The sequence below is a fragment of the Octopus bimaculoides genome, chromosome 2 (genome assembly GCF_046866305.1).
Source record: "Octopus bimaculoides isolate indiv1 chromosome 2, ASM4686630v1, whole genome shotgun sequence".
NCBI classification, from domain to species: Eukaryota; Metazoa; Mollusca; class Cephalopoda; order Octopoda; family Octopodidae; genus Octopus; species Octopus bimaculoides.
In genome coordinates, this window is record NC_142929.1 from 66,485,496 (window position 1) to 66,499,993 (window position 14,498).

General features: G+C 36.9%; 1 protein-coding gene across 2 annotated transcripts in view; it reads left to right on the forward strand.

Annotated features, from left to right (window-relative positions):
- Window positions 1-13,470, forward strand: part of LOC106883106 (ceramide phosphoethanolamine synthase) — a 54,826-nt gene extending 41,356 nt beyond the window's left edge. For both annotated transcript variants that reach the window (XM_052977889.2, XM_052977882.2), the window contains 3 exons: window positions 6,671-6,793; window positions 8,699-8,779; window positions 11,704-13,470. In XM_052977889.2, the coding sequence (XP_052833849.1) occupies window positions 6,671-6,793; window positions 8,699-8,779; window positions 11,704-11,727 (228 nt within the window). In that variant the 3' untranslated portion in view covers window positions 11,728-13,470. The remainder of the gene's footprint in view (window positions 1-6,670; window positions 6,794-8,698; window positions 8,780-11,703) is intronic.
- The last annotated feature ends 1,028 nt before the right edge of the window (window positions 13,471-14,498 follow it).

Here is a 14,498-nt window from a genome sequence, read left to right on the forward strand (position 1 = left end):
ATGTGTCTCTTCCTGCTCTGTTTAGTACATTCTCACAATTTTACATCAGGAATCTTGCAAAACAAATTCATAAACACACACACACACACACACACACACACACACACACACACACACACACACACACACACACACACACACACACACACACACACACACACACACACACACACACACACACACACACATTGTATTTCGGGATGGTCATGGCTGTGTTCTTGTGGACAAGGTATTTAGAGGCCATGGGTTTGGTATAATAGGAGTGAAGGATCTGGACCTTATTGTTCTTGATTTCTAACCAGAGTTCCATGTCTAAAACTGGTAGCCTATAGTTGGGGTGCTTGTTAGAGTAGTCTGTTGTTACTTTGATACTCTGGTGGATGTAGTTAGCTATTTGTGGGATGCTCTCCATAGTGTTAGCTCCTAGATCAACATTGTCTTGTAGGGGTGCTTTGGCTACTATCTTGATATCATCCATATAGCGGGAGTACATGGTTAGGGTTATGGAGCTCTCTGCTAATTTCTCTTTGAGTCTCCTAACCCACAATACCATAAATAAGTTAGCCACATCACCAGCGATACTGACACCAATGGCTGCACCTTCCTCTTGGGCGTATATCTTGTTACTAAACTTAAATATGTGGCCCTTGAGTGTGATCTTGGTACTCTCACCCACTATGTGCGAGGAGATGGGGCTGAGGAGAGGGTCATTATGCTACTGAGAATAATCACACACACACACACTAACACAGATGCAGGCGCATATAAGGATACACATCATAGAAGAACAGAATGGAATAAGCTGAGCAAGAGCACACACAAAGACAGAAAGTGTCACTGAGGCGGTCACAGATGTGTGACGAAAGATTTCTGGTCAATGGACATTAGTTTGAATAAAAACAGTAATAAATAAGTGAAGAACGAATATATAGTGCATGTGTTTATTAAGCAAAAAAAAAAAAAAGAAATGACCACCCCGTAAAACAACAATATCTGTTTCAACTTATGACTTCACATCAGGAATCTTGCAACACAAATTCATAAACGTGTGTGTGTGTGTATATATATATATATATATATATATATATATATATATATATACACACTAGCAGAGATACCCGGCGTTGCCCGTGTTACATGCAAATGAAGAATGAGACTATTCTCTTATATTTCGTGTAAGGAACTGGAATACATATGATTCGAATTTCATCAAAATTGCACATGAGGGTTCTTTCCTTCTTTACACACCCTAAAAAAATTCTAATCATGAGACATACTATTGATCTTTATGCGCATATTCCAAAATTTCAGTCTTCTGGAATCTGTAAAAAGGATTTTGCTTCTAAAAAATGGAGCTCATGGAGCTGTAAAATGTGGGAATGAAGACCCCTATTGGGGGTGGGGGTGTTAATGTCAACCGGAGAAGTTGAATTGTTGGGAATGTTTTTAACTTGGGTCTTAGAGTATGCCTGTATATATGTGAGAGTATAGTTTCAGTATGAAATTGAAAGTATTAAAGTGAAAGTATTTGAAATTACAGTAGCGACATGTTATTGTTTCACTTTTGACATGTAATACTGAAATAGTGGAATAGTTTCAGTATTAAAGTGAAAGTCTCTGACATTACAGTAGAGTGATGTTATTGTTTCAGTTTTGACACGTAATACTGAAATAGTGGAGGAGATATGATATTGCTGTGAGCTCGAACTATGCAAGAAGTTAAAATTTTTTTTGGCCTAAGACACTACATGGACCCTAAGTAAGGCATGTTTTAATTTGGAATGAAATTGGTTGTGTAGTTCTCGAGTTTTAGGGATTCACACAGAAACACATTCTGATATTTATGCGCACATTCCAAAATTCCAGTGTTATGGACCCTGTAAAAAGGATTTTGCTCCTGAAAAATGGAGCTCATGGAGCTGAAAAATGTGGGAGTTAAGGCCCCTATTGAGGATGGGTGTGTTAATGTCAACCAGAGAAGATGAATTGTTGGGAATGTTTTTAACTTGGGTCTTATATGTATTGTTTGAATTTCTTTGAAATAGGAAATGTATGTATGTTCACTGGGTTTGTAAAATAGAGCAAAGCTACAGGAAACCAAAAGACGAATGATCACGATAATCAGTCAGCTACTCTAACCTAGTCGTTACTACTCCCCAATGTAGGATTCCTCACCATACAGGTGACAGGCACAGCTGTAAGATGCATTACGGATCTATAGCAATTGGAAGGGCATGACCCAATTGAAATAACGTGTGACGTTTGGAGTAAAGAGAAATGAAAGTGTCGCCTCTGGAGTTTGCAAATGACCACTATACCGATAGGTAACTGTGCAGAAAAAATTTACAATCAATAAATGTCATAGAACAACCAGTCACTCATCTGGGAAGGCCTTGAAATCAATATTACCAACTGGGGACTATGTGACCCAGTGATAATAAAAAGACTCAAAGGAGGTCTGCAACGAAATAATTTTACTCAACACTTTGCAAGTGAATCAGTGGAGACAAAGATGCGTCTCATTTACTTGACAATTTATGCACCACTTTGCAGAAATCACAATGTAACTCTATCTGAAAGGATAGTCTTACACTGTTGTACCGTTGAATTAGAAATAATGCTCATCTGTTATGTTCAAGTGACCCTATATCTTCCAGTAGTACAACTGTATTTGTCTTTGCTTAGGAAAAATGACTAAATTGTGGGTGTGAAGTCCCCATAAAGGGGTCTTTGTAACTTCTAAGAAGAAGAATATTAGAAATATTACTTTATTTGTGTGTAATACGTATGGTTAAAATTTCATCAACATCAAAAATATATGAATTTTCATGGGGGTTATGGCCGTTATGCATAGACTATAATTTCAAAATTTCATAAAGATCCATTCAGTACTTTTGACGTAGTTTTGGATAAAAAAAACAAATGACTAATGTGTGTGTGTATGGGTGTATATATGTATAGATATCTGTATGCATGTATATATGTGTACATATTACATGTACATCTATATATATACATCTACACATATGTATACATATACATGTATGCATATAGATGTATATCTATATATATCCATACATATACGTGTGCATAAACATCTATATGTATACATGTATCTTTCTCTCTCTTTCTCTCTCTCTCTCTCTCTGTATATATATATATATATATATATATATATATATGTGTTTCAGCCAAGTGGCTGCGGTCATGCTGATATATATATATACACACACACACACACACACACACACACACACACACACACACACACACACACACACACACACATATATATATGTACATGTATATGGATACATTTGTGCAGATATATATATATGCATGTATGTATGTATATATGTATGCCTGTATAGTTTCACTGTTGTAGATCCAGTATGAAAATGAAACCATTAAAGTGAAAGTATCTGTCATTACAGCATCGAAATGTGATTGTTTCAGTTTTGATACTGAAATAGTGGAAAAGTTTCATTATCAAAGTGAAAGTATTTGACATGAGTATTTTTGTTTCACTTTTGACACAGACACAGAGAGAGAGAGAGAGAGACAAACAGACAGACAGACACACACACACACACACAGACACACACAGACACACACACACACACACATTTTTATATATATATAGATATATAAATCCAAATTGAGGGAGTGGAGATCCAAATTGAGGGAGTGGAGCAGGTAAAATTCAGGCTACATATGTTTCCTATATTTTCAAACAGTTTTTCTTTTTTTTATCTGTTTTTTTATTTGGTTTTTCTATTCTTATCTTCCAGCTTTGCCACACATTTCAAATTATATCTTTGGCAAGTTAACTTGAGATTTCTTAACAACAATGTAACCTTCATATAATTACAATATCCTCGGCCTGATGAGTAGCTAGCGGAATACCCCTCATTGAGTAATTATTACATCAGAGAATCTGCTAGCTAGAAAACATATGTAGCCTGAATTTTACTTGCCTCACTCTCTCAATTTGGATATTTATTTGCATTCATATAGCAACCCAAGTTGCTAAGCTTATCAAATTTCAATATGGGAAAAGCCTACAGCCTTGGATGCCAATAAATTATTATCTTTCCTGAACGTTGTTTTTTATACCTACCATGTACTGCTCAAAGCTTACAAACTTCCTACACTTAGATCCTTGGATCTTATAATTACATATATATCTTTCAGTTTGAATCAGAAAAGTTAAACTTTTATAGCATGAGATATTTCCATTTTTTTTTTCAATGCTTCAGCATGCCATTTATGTATGTTAGTGTGTCTACATTTGATTGAGAACAGATATCAGAGTTACAGGAGAACATTTCAGGATTTTATTTACTTCATACCTTAAAATGTAATTTATTATGTTTGTATTCAGGTGGTTGTGTGTGTGTGTGTGTGTGTGTGTGTGTGTGTGTGTGCTAGTACGTGTGTGAGTGAAATTGTCTCACCTCCTTCTGTCAGTTAGTGAAACATGGGCTGTAACTGCTGAGGACATACGTAAGCTCGCAAGGAATGAAGCCAGTATGCTCCGTTGGATGTGTAATGTCAATGTGAATACCCGTCAGAGTGTAAGTATCTTGAGAGAAAAGCTGAACATTAGAAGCATCAGTTGTGGCGTGCAAGAGAGACGATTGCGCTGGTATGGACATGTGGTGAGAATGGAGGAGGATAGCTGCGTGAAAAAGTGCCACACCCTAACAGTTGAGGGAACCCGTGGAAGAGGTAGGCCCAGGAAGACCTGGGCTGAGGTGGTGAGGCAAGACCTTCGTACATTGGGCCTCACCGAGGCGATGACTACGGACCGAGACCTTTGGAAATGGGCTGTGCGTGAGAAGACCCGGCAAGCCAAGTAAGATCGTTGCCAGTGCCCCTGGACTGGTTCTTGTGCGGGTGGCACATGAGATGCACCATTTTGAGCGTGGCCGTTGCCAGTACCGCCTGACTGGCTCCCGTAGGATTTTCGAGCGAGATCGTTGCCAGTGCCCTGGACTGGCTTGTGCGGGTGGCACATAAAAGACACCATTTCGAGCGTGGCCGTTTTCGTGCGGGTGACACGTAAAAGCACCCACTACACTCTCTGAGTGGTTGGCGTTAGGAAGGGCATCCAGCTGTAGAAACTCTGCCAAATCAGACTGGAGCCTGGTGTTGCCATCCGGTTTCACCAGTCCTCAGTCAAATCGTCCAACCCATGCTAGCATGGAAAGCGGACGTTAAACGATGATGATGATGATGATGATGTTTCTTCTCCTTTCTCACCTCTTCTTCTTTCATGGCCTATTTGTGTCAGTCTTCATTCTACCTCACCTAGCACAACCATGCTTTTCACTCTCTTCCTCCTATCATATTTTAGCAGGGTAGAAAAGATATGTGTGTGTTTGTTTGTTTGTGTGTTTATGCGTGTGTCGAAAAACAAAAAATGACCATCCTGAAATACAATATATATATATATATATATATATATATATATATATTTTTTTTTTAAGCAAAATTTATTATTGTAGATACTTAGCAACTAAGTTATGCAAAGGTGTGCAAGCTCCTAAATATGTAAAAAAACATTTATTTATTTATTTTTTATCATATAATCAAATGAGGAAGGGCAGCACATCTGACCTGTTTTCAGGTTGTCCAAGACAGGTGTGAGTTGGTGGGGAAGGGAGAAGAAAAAACAACAACAACATATGCATTGCTATCGAATGAAGCAGCACATTAGGATATTAAATTTGCATGCTTGCAACAGAATGGACCTTTCTAATGGCACACAAAGGCCAGGTGGTGTTGTTGATTAAGTCTACCACTCAAGAATGGGTACAGTCTGTCCCTAGTCCTACATAGTGGAATCAAACTGAGAATCACAAGATTGTAAAGCTAACTTCCTTAGAACTAGTTAGCCTTCTGTTTTTGGCCATTCCTGTACTCCTAGCTATATGTGACCCATGGTTGTATTTACACCTATATCTATTACTGTACTCATAGTGATAACTGTACCCACAGCCATATCTGTAACCATGGCTTTGCCCATCTATTTCTTTGCTGCATGTTTTTCTTCCACCAACATAAAAAGTATTTATTTTCTAAGATAGATTTATGATAACAAATGTCCTAAAATTTAAAGTGGAAGACACTGGGTCAATTTCTACCAAGAAGGTCTTTAATCAAAGGCATCAAACTATAGTCATTGTCATTTTTTTTATAGCTATGTAAGACTATATTATCTAATGTATCTTTTACTTTTTTAAAGATGGTAGTGTGATTTGAAAGAAATTTAGTTGCCTTTTCTACAGGTTGAGAAACAACACATTCCCTTGTCAGCTTGTCTCATAACTCTGTGTCTTATACTGTAGCAATGCCCCCTATATACAAATAACCAACTATCAACATAATTTGACCATCACTTAGAAACTTAAATATTCACATAAAATGTATTACTCCATACCCTCCTAATTTTAATAATGCTCTAACCAAAATCATCAAAGTAGAAAATAGCCTCTACATGAGCTTAGATAATCATAAATGAAAAAATAAATTGGTAATTTAACAAAATTTGCTTTCTTTCACCCCTCCTTGATTCTCCTTGTAATTATGTATGATGATTTATAATCAAAGTCAGATGTATGTTTGCTATTTTAGCTGTGATGCATGTGTATTGTTATTATTGTAGGCACATCAGACCGAGGCATTGCATTTAACCAGTACCTGGTGCATTATCTGGCTGTGGAGGATTGTTGATGGACAAGCACTCATGCAGATGGTGCTAATTGCAGTTTTTATAGATAAAATTTGGGTGTGTATACATTTAATTTGTTATTTTGTAACTGCTGTAGATTTTGGTAACCTGTTATCTTAATGTATTTCTTTTGATCTCTAACCTTCATAGTGGTAAAGATGGCACTTTCTGAATATTTTTTTATCTATACAGTTTTAATTAGCATTTTCTCTAATCATTTTTGGATACTATTGGTGTATTTTACTTCATATAAAATATTTCCAAGCTCAAATCAACCAGATCAGTTTTGCCTTTCTTCCTTACGGTGTTAATTGTTGTATTCTTCAACAGGTTTAAAATCAATGACTGCATACTGGAGCTTTAATATAACTCTTACTTTTCTTTAGTCTCACTTCGAAATGTCTCTCACTGTCAGTTCCAAGCACCTTTTATACCTTTTCTCTGCTGGAGAGTTACATAGATAGCCAGACACCTAATACTGGAGTTGTTTCCCTGCTTTTGTGTTCATGTCAGTACAACATCTCCAACCAGTAATTAGTGTTTTTCTCACATGTAATTGTTAAACCTGAAGGGAAGCTGGTGTCTCCAACTTGACTCACAAACTTCAGGGCTAGCTGGTGCTTCTTGGACATCCTCTGTGGCATAGAGAAGAGGAAACTTGCATGCCAAAACAACTGCTATCCTTCCTTAAAAAATAAAAAAATAAATAAATAAAAACAATCCCTTACCCAGAGTTACACGAGATATGTCTTGAGTGCAGATCCATTGTCTCCTGAAACATTAGAAGTCCCACATGTATAATGATTGTGTTGTGGGGCTTTTGGGGAAGACTCAGTTATTGTATCCTCATTGAAGGATGTTTTATTGATGATGTTTCACTCTTAGTTTGTGTGGTACTCTTCCTATTATTCATATTTCTTTACTCTGACTTTTATTGATAATGAACTAGCATTGTTGGATCTTCCAGGTGTTTTATGCAAGTCTATCATTTGACCCTGTAACAAGACTACATATATTGCATTTGTGTGCTAACTTGCTGGTATTAAAACATCTCGTGTTTTTGTACTGGTTTATTGTTCAATAGATTCATGCTGGACATGTCCATAGTTTCAATTTCTGTTTAAAAGTCAGTATTCACACCTTGTCTCTTGTACTGCTTTCTGCTCATATTTAACAGTATCTGCCCCAATCCACCTAGCTTTGAATAAGTACTATAAGTATAATCCATTGTTGTGAACGGTGGGAATACTGTTTAATTAACAAATGTTTTTTCGTAGTACTGATTTTGAAACCTCATCCTTAAGGAGCTAGCCAGGTCATGGTAAAAATATTCACACAGGTGTAGACATGACTGTGTGGTAAGAAGCTTGCTTCTCAACCACATGGTTCCAGGTTCAGTCCCACTGCATGCACCTTGGGCAAGTGTCTTCTACTATAGCCTTGGGCTGACCAAAGCCTTGTGAGTGGATTTGGTAGACAGAAACTGAAAGAAGTCCATTCTGTATATATATATATATATATATATATATATATACATACATACATACATACATGTGTGTGTGTGTTTGTCCCCCACCACCATTTGACAACAGGTGTTGGTGTGTTTACGTTCTTGTAACTTAACAGTTCAGCAAAACCTACTGATAAAATAAGTACTAGGCATAAAAAGTCCTGGGATGGATCTGTTCCACTACAACCCTTCAAGGTGGTGCCCCAGCATGGTCTCAGTCAAAATGACTGAAAGAAGTAAAGGATAAAAGTAAAAGACAGTAGAACACTATCAATCATTTCTACCATCACTCCATGGCTAAAACACTGAGAACATTGAATTTTCCTGATGTCACACACACGCACGCACGCACGCACACACACACTCTTTCTCTCTCTCTCTTTCTCTCTCTCTCTTTCTCTCTCTCTCTGCAATAACAAAATATGGTAGTAAATTTTCATTTTGTGTTTCAGGAATTTTTGACGTTTATGCTTTACGTGGGCTGGGCTGTACTCATAGGGATGCTCATTCTGAGTGAAATTCAAATTCGATATGTAAGTATTTATTCTCTTGTTTTATTTATAGACAGTCATCTAAGCATTTTGAAGTTACTTCATTACATATAGCACAGGCATGAAGTAGTTCTTTCATCATCAATTAACATCCATGTTCCATGCTGGCATGGGTTGGACTTCATTTTATATATATAATTTATGGGTTACTTCTCTATATTATATATAAATAAGTTTATATATGATAGGCACATATGTGGCTGTGTGAATGAGAAACTTGCTTCCCAGCCATGTGGTCTCATGTTCAGTCCCACTGCATGACACTTTGGGTAAGTGTTTTCTATCATAGTCCTGGGCCAACCAAAACCTTGTGACTGGATTTGGTAGACAGAATCTGAAAGAAACCTGTCACACATATCCTTCCCTCCTTCATTTGTTATTTATTTATATGTTACTCACCTATTTCAGAATGTGCCCTTCGCATATTCTGAAGTTTATTATGGACTGTGCATTTAATAAAGTGTACACCTCTGGATAGCTCAAGAGTGGATTGTATACTCAGTTGAATCTAATTTTCTTCAAGCACTACAGGGATTTGTTTCTGCTGGTACTTATATACCAAGATTGATATTTGCAAATTATTGTTGTGTGTGTATTTTACACCAACTTAACCAGGCGTAGCAACTTGAGTACCTTATTCAACTGAATCTTACATATATATATATAAGTCAAATATAAGGTTAAAGAATTAAGGTAAAGAAAATACATGTTAAACACAGTATTGAAACCTTATTTCTGAGTAAGTTCCAGGTCGTGTGTCTGCAAAGAACATTCACCACTTTTGGCTACCAGGCATCATCAGCGATAGTTAGCAAACATCATTGTAATAATTCCAGGATGGACGTTGGGCATATATTAAAGATAAAAAGAGAAGTCTGAATGTACCAATAAAATTTTTTTTATTACCACAACAATTGTTTCATCTTCAAGATGCACTGTTCCCCTGTGGGCATGGAATTATGCAATAACACCAGATGCAATGCACAGTACATAGAAGACTTCTCAGGTAGGATGATAAAGTTTTAAGCTGGGAGATTTACATTTGAGTTTTGCTGTTTGAGAGATTTTAACAGTTAGACAGTCACACAGACAAAGAGACACACATTCTTAATTTTAAATCAATGCAAAGACATAAAGATGCATACATTAATAACTATATCCATGGGCACATACCAGCACTCACCACATGTATGTCAGTCAATCTTACATGCACACAGCTATACATACATACAGAAACACACCGACACACATGGATACATCCCTCAGGGCACAAATATTCACCCACCCAAACACATACAGAGATCACATCAACACTTCCACCATGGAGCACATGCATGCGGACAGACACACTCACACCCTCATGCAATGCTTATAGACCCCTGCACGCACACACTCCATCACACCCACACCACAAGACATACAAATCCAAATGTACATTGACACCCACAGTCTCACATGTCTGCAGGCAAGTACACTTATAGTCTCACACAATTATACACACACACATTCATACAGACATCTGTAGAAAAGGCGTAGGTAGAAACTCCGTAAGATGTACCCGATGTAAGATATGGACACATAAGAGGTGCAGCAATATCAAAGAAGGCTAACTGGGAAGATAGTTTTTGTATGTGGCATATGCTCAGGTGCTATAAACACAGAAAATGTGCAGAAAACAACTTCCGTCACATGCCAGTGGGAAAAACTAGAAGTAGTTGATTGCTTCTATTACCTAGGTGACCAAGTCAGTAGTTGGGGTGGGTGCTCTGAGAGTGTAGCTGCTAGAATAAGAATAGCCTGGGCAAAGATCAGAGAGCTCTTACCTTTGCTGGTGACAAAGGACCTCTCGCTCAGAGTAAAAGGTAGACTGTATGACGCATGTGTGCGAACAGCCATGCTACATGGCAGTGAAACATGGGCCGTGGCTGCTGAGGACATGCGTAAGCTTGCAAGAAATGAAGCTAGTATGCTGAGAGAAAAGTTGGACATAAGAAGCATCAGATGTGGTGTGCAAGAGAGACAACTGTGCTGGTATGGTCATGTGTTGCGTTTGGATGAGGACAGCTATGTGAAAAAGTGTCACACCCTAGCATTAGAGGGAATCTGTGGAAGAGGAAGACCTGGGATGAGGTGGTGAAACATGACCTTCAAACGTCGGGCCTCACGGAGGCGATAACAAGTGACTGAGACCTTTAGAGATATGTTGTGCTTGAGAAGACCCGGCAAGCCAAGTGAGACCATAACCGTGGTCTATGCCAGTGCAGCTTAACTGGCCCATTTAAGAGTACCCTTCAATCATTGGGCAATAAACTGCGCTTGTGAAGACCTGTTGAGTCAAGTGAAGTCATTGCCGTGGCCAATGACAGTACCACCTGATTGGCACCCGTGTTGCTAGCATGTAAAAAGCACCATTTGAGTGTGATCGTTGCCAGTTCCGCCTGACTGGCTCCTGTGCCAGCGGCATGTAAAAAGTACCATTCAAGCGTGGTTGATGCCAGTGCTGGCTGACTGGTCCCATGCCAGTGGCACGTAAAAAGCACCATTTGAGGATGATTGTTGCCAGTGCTGCCTTACTGGTTCCTGTGTAAGAATGTGCATGTGCATGTGTCTTTGTCTGTCTAACTGTTAAAATCTCTTAATACAGCAAAACTCAAATATAAATCTCTCAGCTTAAAACTTTATTATCCCACCTGAGGAGTCTTCTTTTGATGACGGTTCTGAAGTTAGTTTTTGCTATTGTAATATTTCAAATTAGTTGTTTGAATTTCTAAACTCTTAGTAGCTCTGATCTTGAGAGTGGTAAATGTGCCTTTATATAGTTTTGTATGTCTTGTATAGGTAGTAAATCTGGTTGATATAATCGTCTTTGTTGTATTTATTCATATTTTGTCTATTTTTGCTTTCAGCTCCGTGAAAAGGTTCGAATATAGAAGCTGATGTAGGAAAACTAATCTCCAGACTGTTGAGGGCAGGAATCTGCCTCTTTATACACTCTCCACCTGAACCATTTCTCAGAAGCATGTCTTTAAAAAAAAAGAACCCAAAAGAAACACTGCTTTCTCTATGCCATCATTATTTTTTTTTTCTGTTTTGTTTTGTTTCTAAAAGATAAGGAAATATTATGCTAACCTACCTTTAACTGCATGGCTAAATACAAAAGCAGTCTAGGTTGACATATTTATTTTTCCTTGAATGATGATGTAGTATTATAAAATCTTCATTGTACTTGTTAGCATCAATTATCTCACCCTTTAATTCTATCCTAAATTTTTTTTTCTTTGTTGCTACAACAGTTATAAAATATGTTGTATTATATGCTATAATTGATTTTTTTGAATGTTACCAAGGTTCATCAAAGTCCTTTTGTTATTTAATGTATTTTTTGTGGGTGTGGGGATTGAGAGGGGTGTGTTCATTTTTTTTCTTTTTTTAAATATATTTTGAGAGAAGAGTTTTCACAATGTAAATTGATATTTAATTGCTGGTTATGATTGTGGTTTGGAGCTTATTTGACATTGATATTCATTGAGGTGAGAGTGAAGGTAGTGCAGTGCTGAGAAGGGAAATAGATGGTATAGGGAACAAGAAAGGAAATGGTTGAGAAAAAAGGGAAGAAATATAATTTAAGATTATAAAGCCAAATTAAACAAACTTGACCTACTTACCTCTCTGCCTCTTCTGCTCAGTATATGTCCTGCTCTCTTTTATAAATAATACATTATATATGGTTTAGTAAACATAGAAAATGAAAGCAAACAAAGAAAATTTGTTGATTTGTCCCTTTCACCAAAATTGGGTTCTGAAATGTCTTCTTTCACTGTCATAATATTTGATGTGAAGAATGACATCTCAATAGTTCCTTATTTGTGACAGTATGATGAATTGATTTGCATCCCTTTACAGTCTCAATTCAAATCCCACCAAGGTCAACTTTGCCTTTTGCCCTTTTGATGTGTATAAAATAAGTATTGTTTGAGTACTGGAGTTGGCTATACCCAAACCCCAAATTTGAGGCTTTGTGCAAAAGTTAGAAATCACTATGAGAAAATGATTTGGCCAGGTCTTAGCAAAATACAAATATCAGCTACTCTCTTAATACTAGTGATCCCTAAAACAGTTTTTATTTTATTAATTAATTTTGTTTTCTAGTGTGTGTGTGTGTGTGTGTGTGTAAATCACCAAATTCTGCTGACTGAAACAATCTCTTCATGTGCTTCCAAAAATCAAGACTATTTTTCAGCAAACCTGAAGCTCTTCATTAAACCACTTATTTTACTTCCCATTTTGTACTGACCAAAACCCAGTACTATCCCTACCTCTTTATCATGTATTTCCCTTGCTATTTCAAATTTTTGTTATTTTCTTCAGTTTGTCTTAGGTACAACATTCACCACCACCACTACTACTACTTGCAGATAAGCTACAAATTCTATTTTTTGAGAGCAACTGATTTGACAGCTCTCTACCTTTAAAGCTTTCTATCTGTACAAGCTAAGTCTCTGGTTCCAAGACATGCTCTTCACTAATGTGGACAAGTAGCTATCAACTAACCTGGACATGTAAAAATTATGCCAGGTCAGAATATCAGTTGACTAAAGAAAATAATAACAAATCCATATATTCCCATTTATGTAGATTACTTTTATTTGAGGTTTCCTAATATCCATGAAAAATCATCTTTATCATAAATTTGACAGAAATGGTAGAATGCTGAACGAATACCTTCCCCTATACTCAGTATTTAGCTCTATCCCTCTACATAATGAGTTTGAAATCTGCTACTTAATATTTCTGTGATTCATTAAGTCATTTATATTCCTCTTCCTCCCTTACGAATTTGTAGTTTTGTGACTGAGAAATTGTGATTATATAAAAAAGAGATGGTGATTTGGCAGAAAGGGTGTGGAGATGGGTGAAGGTATTAGACCACAAATTTAAATACCCCTGCAACCATTTTGTTATGTTTCTGGAGAAGAACACTTTTGTCTGAGCTTTCACTTAGCTGCTCAGAATGTGTACCAAATTGTTTCAGTTTACCCAGCTGTTCAGAATGGGTACCAGATTGTCTGGAAAAGGTTCAATAGACTGGGTCATCCATTAAAAGTTACTTCCTATCTTGAAACTGTCAAGTAGGCGACCCTTTTTATCACACTAGTGCAATAAATACTAAATCTGGATTTTTTTTTCTCCAAGTTTGTGTCTCTTTGTGGTTAACTTGACATCACACTGAGATCAAAGCTGATATTCAATCAACAATGCAGTATTTGTTCAGGTTCTTTATGTTCTGAGTTCAAATCCTGCTGTGGTTATCTTTACTTTTCATCCTTTTTGGAGTCAACAAACTAAAATACTAGTCAAATACTGAGGTCAATGTAGTTAATGAACCTCCTCCCTTCAAATTTCAGATTTTGTGCTGATGTTATTTTATTTTATTTTATGTTATTTATTAAACTTAACCATATTTAGGTTTGTATCTGCTATCTTCAGTTCAAATTACATCAGGGTCTGTTTCACCTTTCTTACATCTCCTAGAGAGGTGGTGGGGTAAAATAAGCACCAAATAATCAATTAAATTCACTCTTTCCTACCTTAGCAAGTTTTTAGTCTTGTACCAATGTGAGAAATTATTATTATTATTATGATTATTATTATTATTATTATTATATAAGATGGCGAGCTGGCAGAGTCATTAGCACACCAG